This window comes from Berghia stephanieae, chromosome 1 (assembly GCF_034508935.2).
Source record: "Berghia stephanieae isolate SIO BIC M18660-M18661 chromosome 1, UCSD_Bste_1.3, whole genome shotgun sequence".
Classification (NCBI taxonomy): domain Eukaryota; kingdom Metazoa; phylum Mollusca; class Gastropoda; order Nudibranchia; family Aeolidiidae; genus Berghia; species Berghia stephanieae.
Window position 1 is genome coordinate 92,979,534 of NC_088360.1, and position 12,500 is coordinate 92,992,033.

Below are 12,500 nucleotides of genomic sequence, written 5' to 3' on the forward strand. Positions count from 1 at the left end.
AAAGAAAACAATAAACAAACAAACAAACCATACCAAAAAATCAACCAAAAAAAACTCAGCAAAAAAACAAAACAAAACAAAATAGAAAAAATCAACATAAAAAAAGAACAAAAAACACAAGCCTGAGATAGGGGCTTGAACAAAGGGACCTCACATCAAGGTCATATCCAGCAAAAAGTATTTTAATAACCTTATACTACATTTGAATTCGATTAATTCAAATTGAGTTGGAACAGCTCAGCTATTTGAAATAACAGTTACATCGAATTAACCGATTTGGGAATATCCGAATCGTATTAACATGCAGATTATTATCGGGTCTGATACTCGAACACAATTAATAGGCTTGATTTAACATTGTTTTAATAGAAAATAGTTTGCGTTGGTTTGAGAGTATTTCCATGACAACAATGGGCCGATAATACTTTGGGTTATCAGCTCTGTATCAAATACAGGGGGTGGTACATAGTAGAAAATTAAGTCTAAAGTGAAAATAATGAAATGATTATAATTCTGATCTTTTAGTTCTTTTTTTAAGGTAAATATATAAATAGATGAAGATATCGGCATAATAAATACCGACAATTTCGTGAAGCTAACCAAAAAAATTTAAATAAATAGATGAATTAATGAGTTCATTGAAAAAAAAAAAACATCAGAAAACAAAAATATAATGAAGGAAAAGGACATTTAAAAAAAAATTAACAACCAAAAAAAAATAAATAAAAGAACAAACAAACAACACAAAACAAAACAAAACAAAAAAAAAAAAAAAAAAAACAAAGAAAAAAGAAAAACAAAAGCATTACAATCATTACGGACCATTTCAGACTTAAAATTTTATTTTCGGTCTACAGGTCACATATGTTCGTTGCTATGATAACGATGAACCTGGGATACCATATCAATTGGATGAGCTTTTAACATCAACTAGTAACTCCCTTTACTTTGGATAGACGCGTATTGAAAAATTTGGCTAGAAAACTCGTCCTTCAAATATCATAACCCTCATCTTGGCAAAAACTCTCAAACTTGCAACTTTACAAAGTCCAAGGTTTGAGAGTTTTTGCCTAGACGAGGGTCATTTAAATCAATCGATTTATGAAGGATGAGTTTTCCTGTCAACTTTTTAAATACGTGTTTTTCCAGAGTACGACAGCTAACTGGTAAATCCTTTAGATCTCAAGTCTTAATCTGTTACAAAACTTCTTAATCCTCTGTCAACGCGGTGTACAATTTCAACTTCCACTAGGGGATCGAACTCGCTACTATGGGCTCCTTTAGCAGCCTGGTCAGAGTGTCATGTATGGAGTTATAAACATCATTATGACTTTTAAATTTCATATTATGTCATGCCCTAAGAAGAACTGGATATGCCCACAGATAAACTAAAGTAAATAATTGTAAACCTGCATCGTCATCATCATCATGATCATCGTCATCATGATCATCGTCATCATCATCATCATCATCATCATCATCATCATCATCATCATCATCATCATCATCATCATCATCATCATATCATCATCATCATCATCATTTATCATATTATTATTATTATTATAAATTATTATTATTATTATTATTATTATCATCATCATCATCATCATCATCATCATCATCATCATCATCATTCATTATTATTATTATTATTATTATTATTATTATTATTATTATTATTATTATTATTATTAATACTGTCATTATTATCATTCAGAAACTAGAAAAAAGATGAAAAGAGCTGATAATTGAAAAAAAAACAAATGATAACAAATAATCAAATCTAATCAATAGGTTAGGTTATAGACTGATTGATTCTGGAAATGTAAGCTTCTAGGGAACTGTCTTCAACAAAAAACAACTTTCTGTATTTTTAATACCAAACTGCCAGAATGTATGGACTATAACAGGAGAAAAACACAAGTTGTTAAACATTGCTTACTTTCCGCCATTATTCATCATCCCGACTAGATGAATTGAATTTATTTTGAAGTAGAACTGATGTAGTTATTGGCGGAGGAAGGGCTTTGAGCCCGAAACGTTCCGTGTTCAGTATATTGTTCTTTTTAAAGCTGTTATATCATTTTTGTTCATTCCCTTTTATACACTTCATTTTAGACCTTATTTACAGTCTCATGCTGTTGCCTTCTTGTCCTCGTTTATCCTAAGAATCTGACATTACATTTCGGGGTACAACAATTTACAACTGTTGTCATAGCAACAAAATTCTTCTCACCTTTTCTTTTCTTTCTAGTAATTTTTTTTTCATTTATTTTTCTTTTCAACTTCCTCTCACCCCCTTTCCTCCCCCCCCCCCCCCCCCCCCCCCCCCCCCCCCCCCCCTTACTTTCTTCTTTGACATTTATATTAACCCGAGAACAATTTGTTGGGAATAGAATGGGAGCGGAAAACTAATAACGAATTGACTTGCTGAACTTTGTTTACCATTTTAAAATGTCGCACGAAAAGAATTATCAGGAGATAATATCTGTTGGTTCGCTGGAAATCGTAAAAGGATTAGATCATATTATTATTATGTCTATTTTATGAGACAATTATGAACGACTAAACTGTTTGTTTGCACAAAGTAAATGAAATTGCAAAAAAGTCTTTAAAAAAAATAAAACCATGGAACCACATTTTGTACCTGTTTTTGTAGCGTTAGGCGACGGGTAACAACTTCTTGGTATTCTTTGAATAATACGCTAGACTATCTTAAAGTGCTTTTTGGGAGGTCTAAAGGATCCAGCAAGCCATTCACTGCTGGGTGGACAGGGAAAGTGTGCGCAAATGTAATTTCCAAGAACATACCGTCGAGGTCCCTAATCGCCAGCTCAAACCTCGGACCCAATTTAGTGGGTCTAAAACCTTATTAGGATATCAAAATGCGTAACTGATAGAAAACAAATCGCCTTTTTTCTTTATGTATAGATCGCACTGTAATGTATTATTTTGCCAAAAGCAAATTTACCAGAAAAGCACTTTAACATGTAGATGCTTTTAATGCGTTTCAATCTAAAGTAACAATCATTTTAAAGAATCAATTAAAGAAACGAGAAAACAACCCATAAGAAAACAAACCAGTTTTTTTTTCTCCTAAAACCAGAAGTTATAACGTCAAATCTTTTATGATCAATCAGACAAAAGTGAATTTGAACACAAAACAGGAAGTGCAAAATATTCCTTTAGAGCATTAATTAGAAACGACATTTTTATAAAAAGTATAAAGAACATGATATGAGATCTTTGCTATCTTACTTATAACATTATTCCCTACCTGTAGCCAGGTAATCATTCTAGGGCATGATGATCGGTCCTTTGATTTTGGGAATCGGCATCTGGCCGCCTTGTTGCCAGATTCATTTGTGCGCACCTACATACTTTAATACCGACCGATTTTGATCGTTGATGGCTCAAAAGATTCGTCTCAATCTATGTTGATTTCCACAGTGCAGTCGTATAATAACAAAAACCTTTTATTTCACGCAAATATTGCGGGTTCTCCCCTAGTATAATATGCGATTCTTTCTTATGATTTTACACTGTTTCAGATGTCATGAATTTTACTTGTGAACATTTACAAACCAGTCTAAAAAATCACGAATTTAATGGAAACAATTATATCCACATGACAATTTAAAGTTTAAAAGATAAATTAATAAATGGATAAACAAACAAACAAAGAATGAATAGATAAATAAATAAATAAAAATTAACAAGATCAAATTGAATTCAGAAATTAATCAATTAAATAATTTATTATCATTATTTAATTTTTTTTTTAGTAAAATAGAAAAAATATATTAGTCATACTTAAATTTCAGAGACTTTAAATCCCTATCAACTAAGATTTTAAACTGATTCAAAGAACATGCATTTTGTGTGTGTTAAAACAGAGACTATTCCATGTTTTCACTATATGTATAATAAATGAGTTCTGACTTATTTTGGTCTGAAATCTTAGAATATATAATTTATATTTGTCGACTCTGTTTGTTATGCGTAATCTATGAAAATGTAAACAAAATTGATGGATTTATATCATTTATATTATGTATTATCTTGTAGAGCTGAATTAAGTCTCCCCTAATTCTTCTGTATTTGAGACTTTATTCAACGCGTTCAAAGCATTATTCAACGATTGCGTATTTACCAAGAAATGATAGGGTTTTCCAATGAGAGGGGTGGAAAAATAAAGAAAAAAACATTGAGACAACCCGACACGAAAAGGCCTCGCCACACATAATTCGAGAGCTTTGTATCGCTGTGATGTAGAGGAACATTCTTGCGTTCACAACACGATCTGAATAGGTTCAAATGTTGTAAGGTTAGATCCGGCTGTTAGACACCACTACGATATGCCTTTAGGAAAGGCATTTTGCACACATTTTCCAAGCCCTATCGATGTAAATCACCTCTACTTTTCTCCGAAAAGTATATTATTAGCGCCTTACAAGTTGTAATCTCTTCATGTGTGTTAAATGCACACCGTTCTATCATTGGGAATTTATAAAATATGAAACGCGATTGTAAAGAATTGGTTTATACCGACGCGCACTTATTTGTAGATAGGTCTGATAACCCAATTCATTATGGGCTCATTGTTGTAATGGGAATCTCAAAAAATGACGCAAAATATTGCCCCTTACAACCATGTTAAACTAGCCCCAAATTGGAATCGGATGTCAGACCTGCACATATGTACACGTCAGTTTATACCGTGGATAAACGATAGATAAATACAATCCTTTTTTGTGATGTTTCTTACATAAATGACCTGTGGATATGTATTTCCATCACTCTTTTCCACGCCACTACCGTTACTACGATAACCCAGAACCCACTTCCATTAGGGTGTGTCTTTTTTACGAAACCCGCCGAAACCCGCCGAAATCCGACAATATCCAGCAAAGTTATGGGAAGTAGACAACTGTGGGGAGTGAACCCGAGACTCAGGGAAGTGTACACCAGTCGGGAGTGAACCTGAGAGTAAGCTTATCGGCCGGTTTCGGCGGGTTTCGTAAAAAAGAATTAGTGCTTTATTACGAAACCCGCCGAAACCCGCCAAAACCCGACAATATCCGGCAAAGTTATGGGAGTTTGGCAACAGTGGGGGGGTGATCCTGGGAATCAGGGCGGTGTACACCAGTGGAGAGTGAACCTGGGACTGTGTAAAAAGGATTTCAGTGGGAAATAAACCTGGGACTAAAGGGAGATGGATACCATTGAAAGTTGAAGCCGGATATGGGAGTTGAGTACCAGAGGAGAATGAACCTGACACTATAGGAGATGGGCGCCAGTGTGGAGTGAACCTGGGACTCAGGGAAGTGCACACCAATTTGGAGTTAACCTGGGACTGTGGGAGATGGATAACTGTGGGTATCCGATCCGAACTATAGGAGTTGGGTACCAGAGGAGAATGAACCTGACACTATAGAAGGTGGGCGCCAGTGGGGAGTGAACCTGGGACTCAGGTAATTGCACACCAGTGGGGAGTTAACCTGGTACTGTGTAAAAAGGATATCAGTGGGAAATAAACCTGGGACTAAAGGGAGATGGATACCATTGAAAGTAGAAGCCGGATATGAGAGTTGGGTACCAGAGGAGAATGAACCTGACACTATAGGAGATGGGCGCCAGTTTGGAGTGAACCTGGGACTCAGGGAAGTGCACACCAATTGGGAGTTAACCTGGGACTGTGGGAGATGGATAACTGTGGGTATTCGAGCCGAACTATAGGAGTTGGGTACAAGAGGAGAATGAACCTGACACTATAGAAGGTACCCAACTCCCAAATCCGGCTTCAACTCCCAATGGTATACATCTCCCTTTAGCCCCAGATTTATTTCCTACTGATATCCTTTTTACATAGTTCCAGGTTCACTCCCCACTGGCGCCCACCCCCTATAGTGTCAGGTTCATTCTCCTCTGGTACCCGACTCCCATATCCGGCTTCAACTTTCAATGGTATCCATCTCCCTTTAGTCCGAGGTTTATTTCCCACTGATATCCTTTTTACACAGTCCCAGGTTAACTTCCCACTGAGTCCCAGATTCACTCCCCACTGGCGCCCACTTTCTATAGTGTCAGGTTCGTTCTCCTCTGGTACCCAACTCCTATAGTTCGGCTCGGATACCCACAGTTATCCATCTCCCACAGTCCCAGGTTAACTCCAAATTGGTGTGCACTTCCCTGAGTCCCAGGTTCACTCCACACTGGCGCCCATCTACTATAGTGTCAGGTTCATTCTCCTCTGGTATTCAACTCCCATATCCGGCTTCAACTTTCAATGGTATCCATCTCCCTTTAGTCCCAGGTTTATTTCCCACTGATATCCTTTTTACATAGTCCCAGGTTCACTCCCCACTGGTGTACACCGCCCTGATTCCCAGGATCACCCCCCACTGTTGCCAAACTCCCTTAACTTTGCCGGATATTGTCGGGTTTCGGCGGGTTTCGTAATAAAGCACTAATTCTTTTTTACGAAACCCGCCGAAACCGGCCGATAAGCTTACTCTCAGGTTCACTCCCGACTGGTGTACACTTCCCTAAGTCTCGGGTTCACTCCCCACAGTTGTCTACTTCCCATAACTTTGCTGGCTATTGTCGGGTTTCGGCGGGTTTCGGCGGGTTTCGTAAAAAAGCACTAGTTCTTTTTTACGAAACCCGCCGAAACCCAGTCCCAGGTTCACTTCCCAATGGTGTACACTTCCCTGAGTTCTAGGTTCACTCCCCACTGCCACCTACTTCCCATAACTTTGTCGGGTTTCGGCGGGTTTCGTAAAAAAGACACACCGCTTCCATTATCCTTTCCTTCAGTCCATGAGGCCCATGATGCCGGAGTTTATCTTGGTTTCAATAGCGTGAAACGGACAATAGCAATTGCTTGCTACCCTTTGGACTGCAAATAGAATCGAACATGGTCCCTCTGAGTGTGTAGCGAGAGCTCTACCAACTGATCTATCGGGGTCCCCACTTTCAGTATTAGTTACACAATATACAATATACACATCCAAATACACAAATCCACTATTTCTATAAGTATACTATTAATACGGTTCAGTATACTAATTTTAACTCATCAACAGGCAACGCGGAGTTAAATTTCGTTTCCATACAATTCAAGGACAATGGTATAACAGGTGCGCACATTAAACGATTAGGATGGTTATCTCAACCTCATTATGAAGTACGGAATGGCGCTAAAATAACAACTCTGACGATTAAATGGTCTTATAGACAGTAGATCAATACCAACAATAACAAATGAAGTCGAATAGGATACCAACGAACCAATCGGGGTACCAAATTTTCAATATTCTTCCATCTAATGACGACAATCATCGTTACTCATTTTCCCCACCTACTTTCCGCTAATGACAACACCCTGATAGTGAATAAAAAAGAGTCCTTCAAAGTTATAAGCCCATAGAGACGAAGTTTATCCCGGTTTCTGTAGCGTGAAACGGACAACAGCAATTGCTTGCGACCCTTTGGATAGGACGCTCGTCTGCATTCCACCTATGCAGTGGCTGGCACACCCGTAAACTGAATGTCCTCGTCGGGGACCAGCTTCTCCCATACGAGCCGAATCCAAAATACCTGGGGGTTACCCTGGACCGCAGCTTACCTATCGAGTGCATCTCGAAGGAGTTGCCCGGAAGATAGAGAAATGCAACAGTCTTTTGAGGAAGCTGGTGGGATCAAATTGGGGTGCTAGTCAAGCGCTCCTGAGGACGTTCACCCTGGTACTATACTATTCCTCCGTGGAGTATTGCGCTCCAGTGTGATTCAATATGCAACCTGTTTCATGTTAGTCCTCTGGAGGACTTCCAATGAGTTTTGAACCGGAAGAGAGGAAGGTGTGACGTCATGACTTCTCTGACTTCACTGGCCTATGTAAGCTTTTTTTTTTTGCCGTCCTCTGGAAAAACACGTATTTAAAATGTTGGCCAGAAGACTTGTCCTTCAAATATCGATCGATTAAATCAACCCTCATCATGGCAAAAACTCTCAAACCTGGGACTTTGCGTCTCAAACCTGGGATTTCACCTTCGCAAAGTCCGATGTTTAAGAGTTTTTGCCAAGACGAAGGTCATTTAAATCGAAGACAAATTTTCTGGCCAAAAATATAAATACGTGTTTTTGTTTTTTACCTGAGTAAAGTAGTATTCTTACTTTCTTTTCAGTCTTTGGACTCCCTGGGAAAGCACACCAGTCTTGATATTACTATTTGGATATCTAACCATAACCTTCACCCTGGTGTCAAGTCAGCCAATGACCCCGGAAGACGCCAAGGCAATACTGGACAAACACAACGAATATAGACGTGAGGAGTCGGCTGCTAATATGTATCTCATGGTAAGGGATTGATGTAATATGTCTTAATAATCGGAGCAAACCATTTTCATTCTGGCCAGAAAACATTTATTTCAAATAACAATCGATTTAAAAAATCCTCAACGTGTCAACAAGTTTAAAACCTGAGACTTCTGTTTGCTACATTCTCAAATCCAAGACTTCAATGCAATTTGCAGTGATGAGAGTGTTTTGACAACTTTAGAGTCATTTAATCTATCGAAATCTTTAAAGAATTTTTTTCTGCCCCTATTTTTATAAAATGGGTTTTGTCATAGTACAACAGTAGTTAATAACGTTCGGAAATATGTTAATGTTTCTGTTATTCTACTTTATGCCGTTATCAAGCTTCGGGTCTAAAGATAACTGATATCTATAAACTACCAAATATATTTTTTCCCGGAAAGTGAGCAACGTTTCTGATACAGATGAACGATAAACAACTCGTTCTCCTCTAAGCCCTCTCAAATCTGACGCAAAAATATCTCAATGTTGAGTCTGCCATATCGAATTCCTCTTTATTATATTATCAAGATAATCCGTCAACAAACAGCAATTACCCCGTCTTAAGACAAAACAGCTGGTTTAACTAGGTTTTCTTTGCTCCAAATATGTCTACATTCAACAGTATTATTTATTATCATAATATGCTTTATTTCAACACCAAACTATGGGTTACATTTCTCGCTTATTTTATTATTCTCTTTTTTCTCCAAGCTCTCTTATTAAAGAACATAGACCTAGACCTCGGTTTGTTAATTTCATTGTAAACATTTGTAGAAGGCCAGAAAAGGTGAATACCAAGCCGCTAGAAGCTGTGAATTTTTAAAAATGTATTTAACAAAACAAGGCTTCATTTTTAATCAAATTAATAATAAGTTAATCACATTGCCTAGTTTTCGTACACTTTTTCATTCAATTAGATTTCTGTTTATTTTTGTATTTTCTGTTTTAGATTGATTCACTTTTAGATTCCATGCTTCTAGAGTAATTGATATTATTGGCGTGTATATTTTCGCCTGATTGTCTGATTCAAAGATTATGTCTGCAACATCTACGTATATCAATTCACGTGTTATCTTGTTTGTTGGTGGTACTCGTAATTTTGGTCAGTTCTTTCATAGCTGATTCGAGGTATATCGTGAACAGAATTTGACTCAAGCTCTCTCCTTGAGGGGATCCAATTGAGGTTGATATTGTTGTTTATTCTCTGCCGGATTCATATCGTAATGTTGTGTTTGATAATAGGTATCTTATAAGCTGCACGATATCTTTGTCCAAGACTGAGTCAATGATTGTAACAACTTGATTCTACATATAGTGTCGAAAGCTGAACTTATTTCTATTCCAAGTATGGTAAATTCTTCCCTATATTTTTCCGTTCTGGCTTTCAGCCATCGATGGGCCCATACTATGTCCGCAGTGCTTCTGTCCCTTTCAAGCAGTGGGTCATTTAAATCGATCGATATTTGGACGAGTTTTCGAGCCAAAATTTTTAATATGTTTTTTTTTATTTAAGAGTACCACAGTTAACTGGTTAAAATACTTTTGGCCAAAGTAAGAGTTATTTTAATTTATCGATATTTGAAAAGTTTTCTGCAAATATTTTTTAAAACGTGTTTTATCAGTGTATGGCGAGAGAGGCTTCATGCAATTTGTAAGGTTCGAAGTTTACGTCTCTCATTCCCCGTTTTGTTTACGTATATTATATGCAAAGACTACAATGAATAGTGTCATGCATAAAAAATCAACACCCGCGTCACGGAGATTTAGAATTAGAATAATATCTATGTGTCATTAATTGTTCCTAAATCATCCATTACAGTGTGTAATGAAAAGAATAAAATCCTCAGAAAATGGGATTTTTGTAGATTAAAAAAAAAACCCAATATAAACAAGGGATGTTCATCCTTCTAGATATTGTTAAAAACTGATTGTTTTACTTTTTTATTGTCATTAAAAAATTTTTTTTACATAAGACGAAGTCTGTCCTAAATCCTTAATAATAATAATAATAATAATAATAATAATAATAATAATAATAATAATAATAATAATAATAATAATAATAATAATAATAATAATAATAATAATAATAATGCTGAAAACTTATATAGCGCTATAACTCCGAGACACCAGACTCTAAGCGCTTAAATTACAAATTACTTTGGCTGAAACATACTCATTTACACACACAAGCACACACACACACACACATACACACACATACACACACACAACACAACACACAACACAAACCAAACCTATCTTGCTTCTCATACCATCTACTAAAATCGAAACAAATATGTTTTAAGCGAACGTTTAAAAATAGACAAAGATTCTTTTTCACGAATGCTCTGCGGTAAGGCGTTCCAAATAGAGGGTCCGAAATGAGAAAAGGATCTCATTCCAGCATTTTTCCGAATTCGAGGGACAACTAGTTTTGTGGAATCACTAGCCGAACGTAAGGGACGGGGTTTTGAATATCTTTCAATTAGTTCTGAAAGGTAGGAAGGGGCAGTACCTTCAAGACAACGATACACTAAAACACAAGCTTTGAATTTAATCCTTTTCTCAACAGGCAGCCAATGCAGGTCATGAAGTAGAGGTCCGGCAGAGTCGCACCTACGCTCCATGAATACTAGTCTGGCAGCGCTGTTTTGGACAATCTGAAGACGTTTCAGATTGTATTGCGAAACACCAAACAACAGAGCATTACAATAATCCAATTTCGATAGTACGAGGGACACAGCCAGGTGTTTGGTCACATCCTCAGATATGAACCGTCTAATGGCAGCAATCTTTTTTAGTTGGAAAAAGAGAGATCTAACCAAATTATTAACCCGATGCTCCATCGACAGTCCAGAGTCTAAGAATGTGCCAAGGTTTTTCACTTTGTCAACAATTTGAATGGAGGCATCCCCCAACTTCAAATCTGTTTCACTTAACAAATCCTTAACAAATCTTCATGGTTATTCTGTAGTAAACTGACAAAAACAACCTTTGTTCCTCATTTTGTCCAGAGAAAAAAATGTTCTTCATTTTTCAATTAATTGAACAAACTCTCAACTTTGCAAAACGTCTTGAAACAGAGACTGCTAAGATCCTCAACTTATAGTAAGATACGGATTACCTTCATCTTTCAATATTTGAATCAATTTTTTTTCTGGTCAAAATAAGAAAAGAATGCTTTATCCACGTACGGCTGTATTTCTTAAAGAGTAAAACAGGTATGATAATACGATCCTCGAATTACACATAAATTAACAATAACGCTAAAACGAATCCCGTTTCGAAATAGTCATTAAAATTCATCCCATTATAAGCTATTCAAATTAAACAGAATATGGAATAAATATCAAGAATGATTTAATGCCAAAGAGATGAAATAAAGTTTATGCATTTTAATTGATTTCCTGTTTTACTTTTTTATTTGATTTATTACCAACTCCATTCTGAAGGAAGATAGTTCATGGCTAAGATTTCTTTTTTCAGGCGAAGAAAAAGAAAATGAGAGAGAGAGAGAGAGAGAGAGAGAGAGAGAGAGAGAGAGAGAGAGGGTAGAGAGAGAGAAAGAAAGAAAGGGAGAGAGAGAAAGAGAGAACGAGAGAGAGAGAGAGAGAGAGAGAGAGAGGGTAGAGAGAGAAAGAAAGAAAGAAAGAAAGGGAGAGAGAGAGAAAGAGAGAGAAAGAGAGAGAGAAAGAGAGAGAGAGAGAGAGAGGGGGGGGGGAGAGAGAGAAAGGTATAGATAGATTGATAGATATATAGATAGAGAGAGAGAGAGAGAGATAGAGAGTGAGAGAGAGAGAGAGAGAAGAAAAAAAGAAAAAGAAAAATTAACTAGTCTGATGAAGTCCAAAGTTGTTTTTTTTTCGTCTTTCCCCTGACTGCTAAGATACGTCAATATTTTTTCTGATATTCGCACGTCGTTGTATAACATCAATAGTTTGCGGTCACTTGCAATATCAAATTCTTGTTATTAAATTTAGCAGTGATGGCTTCTATTTTTTTGTAGGCATGTGTTAATTTCGGTATCACTGACTTCTTTTTAGTTTTACCATCTGGGCAGGTCCATGCATTCGTCTGAATATCCCTGAAATCCTTATTTTATAGCCTTTATTTTATAGAAAGCAATATAA

At 36.7% G+C, this 12,500-nt stretch overlaps 1 protein-coding gene across 5 annotated transcripts in view; it reads left to right on the top strand.

Moving 5' to 3' along the window:
• Positions 1-12,500, top strand: part of LOC144962391 (uncharacterized) — a 91,733-nt gene that overhangs the window by 24,712 nt on the left and 54,521 nt on the right. For all 5 annotated transcript variants that reach the window (XM_078895280.1, XM_078895282.1, XM_078895279.1 and 2 more), the window contains exon 3: positions 8,193-8,364. In XM_078895280.1, coding sequence (XP_078751406.1) covers positions 8,193-8,364 — 172 coding nt within the window. The remainder of the gene's footprint in view (positions 1-8,192; positions 8,365-12,500) is intronic.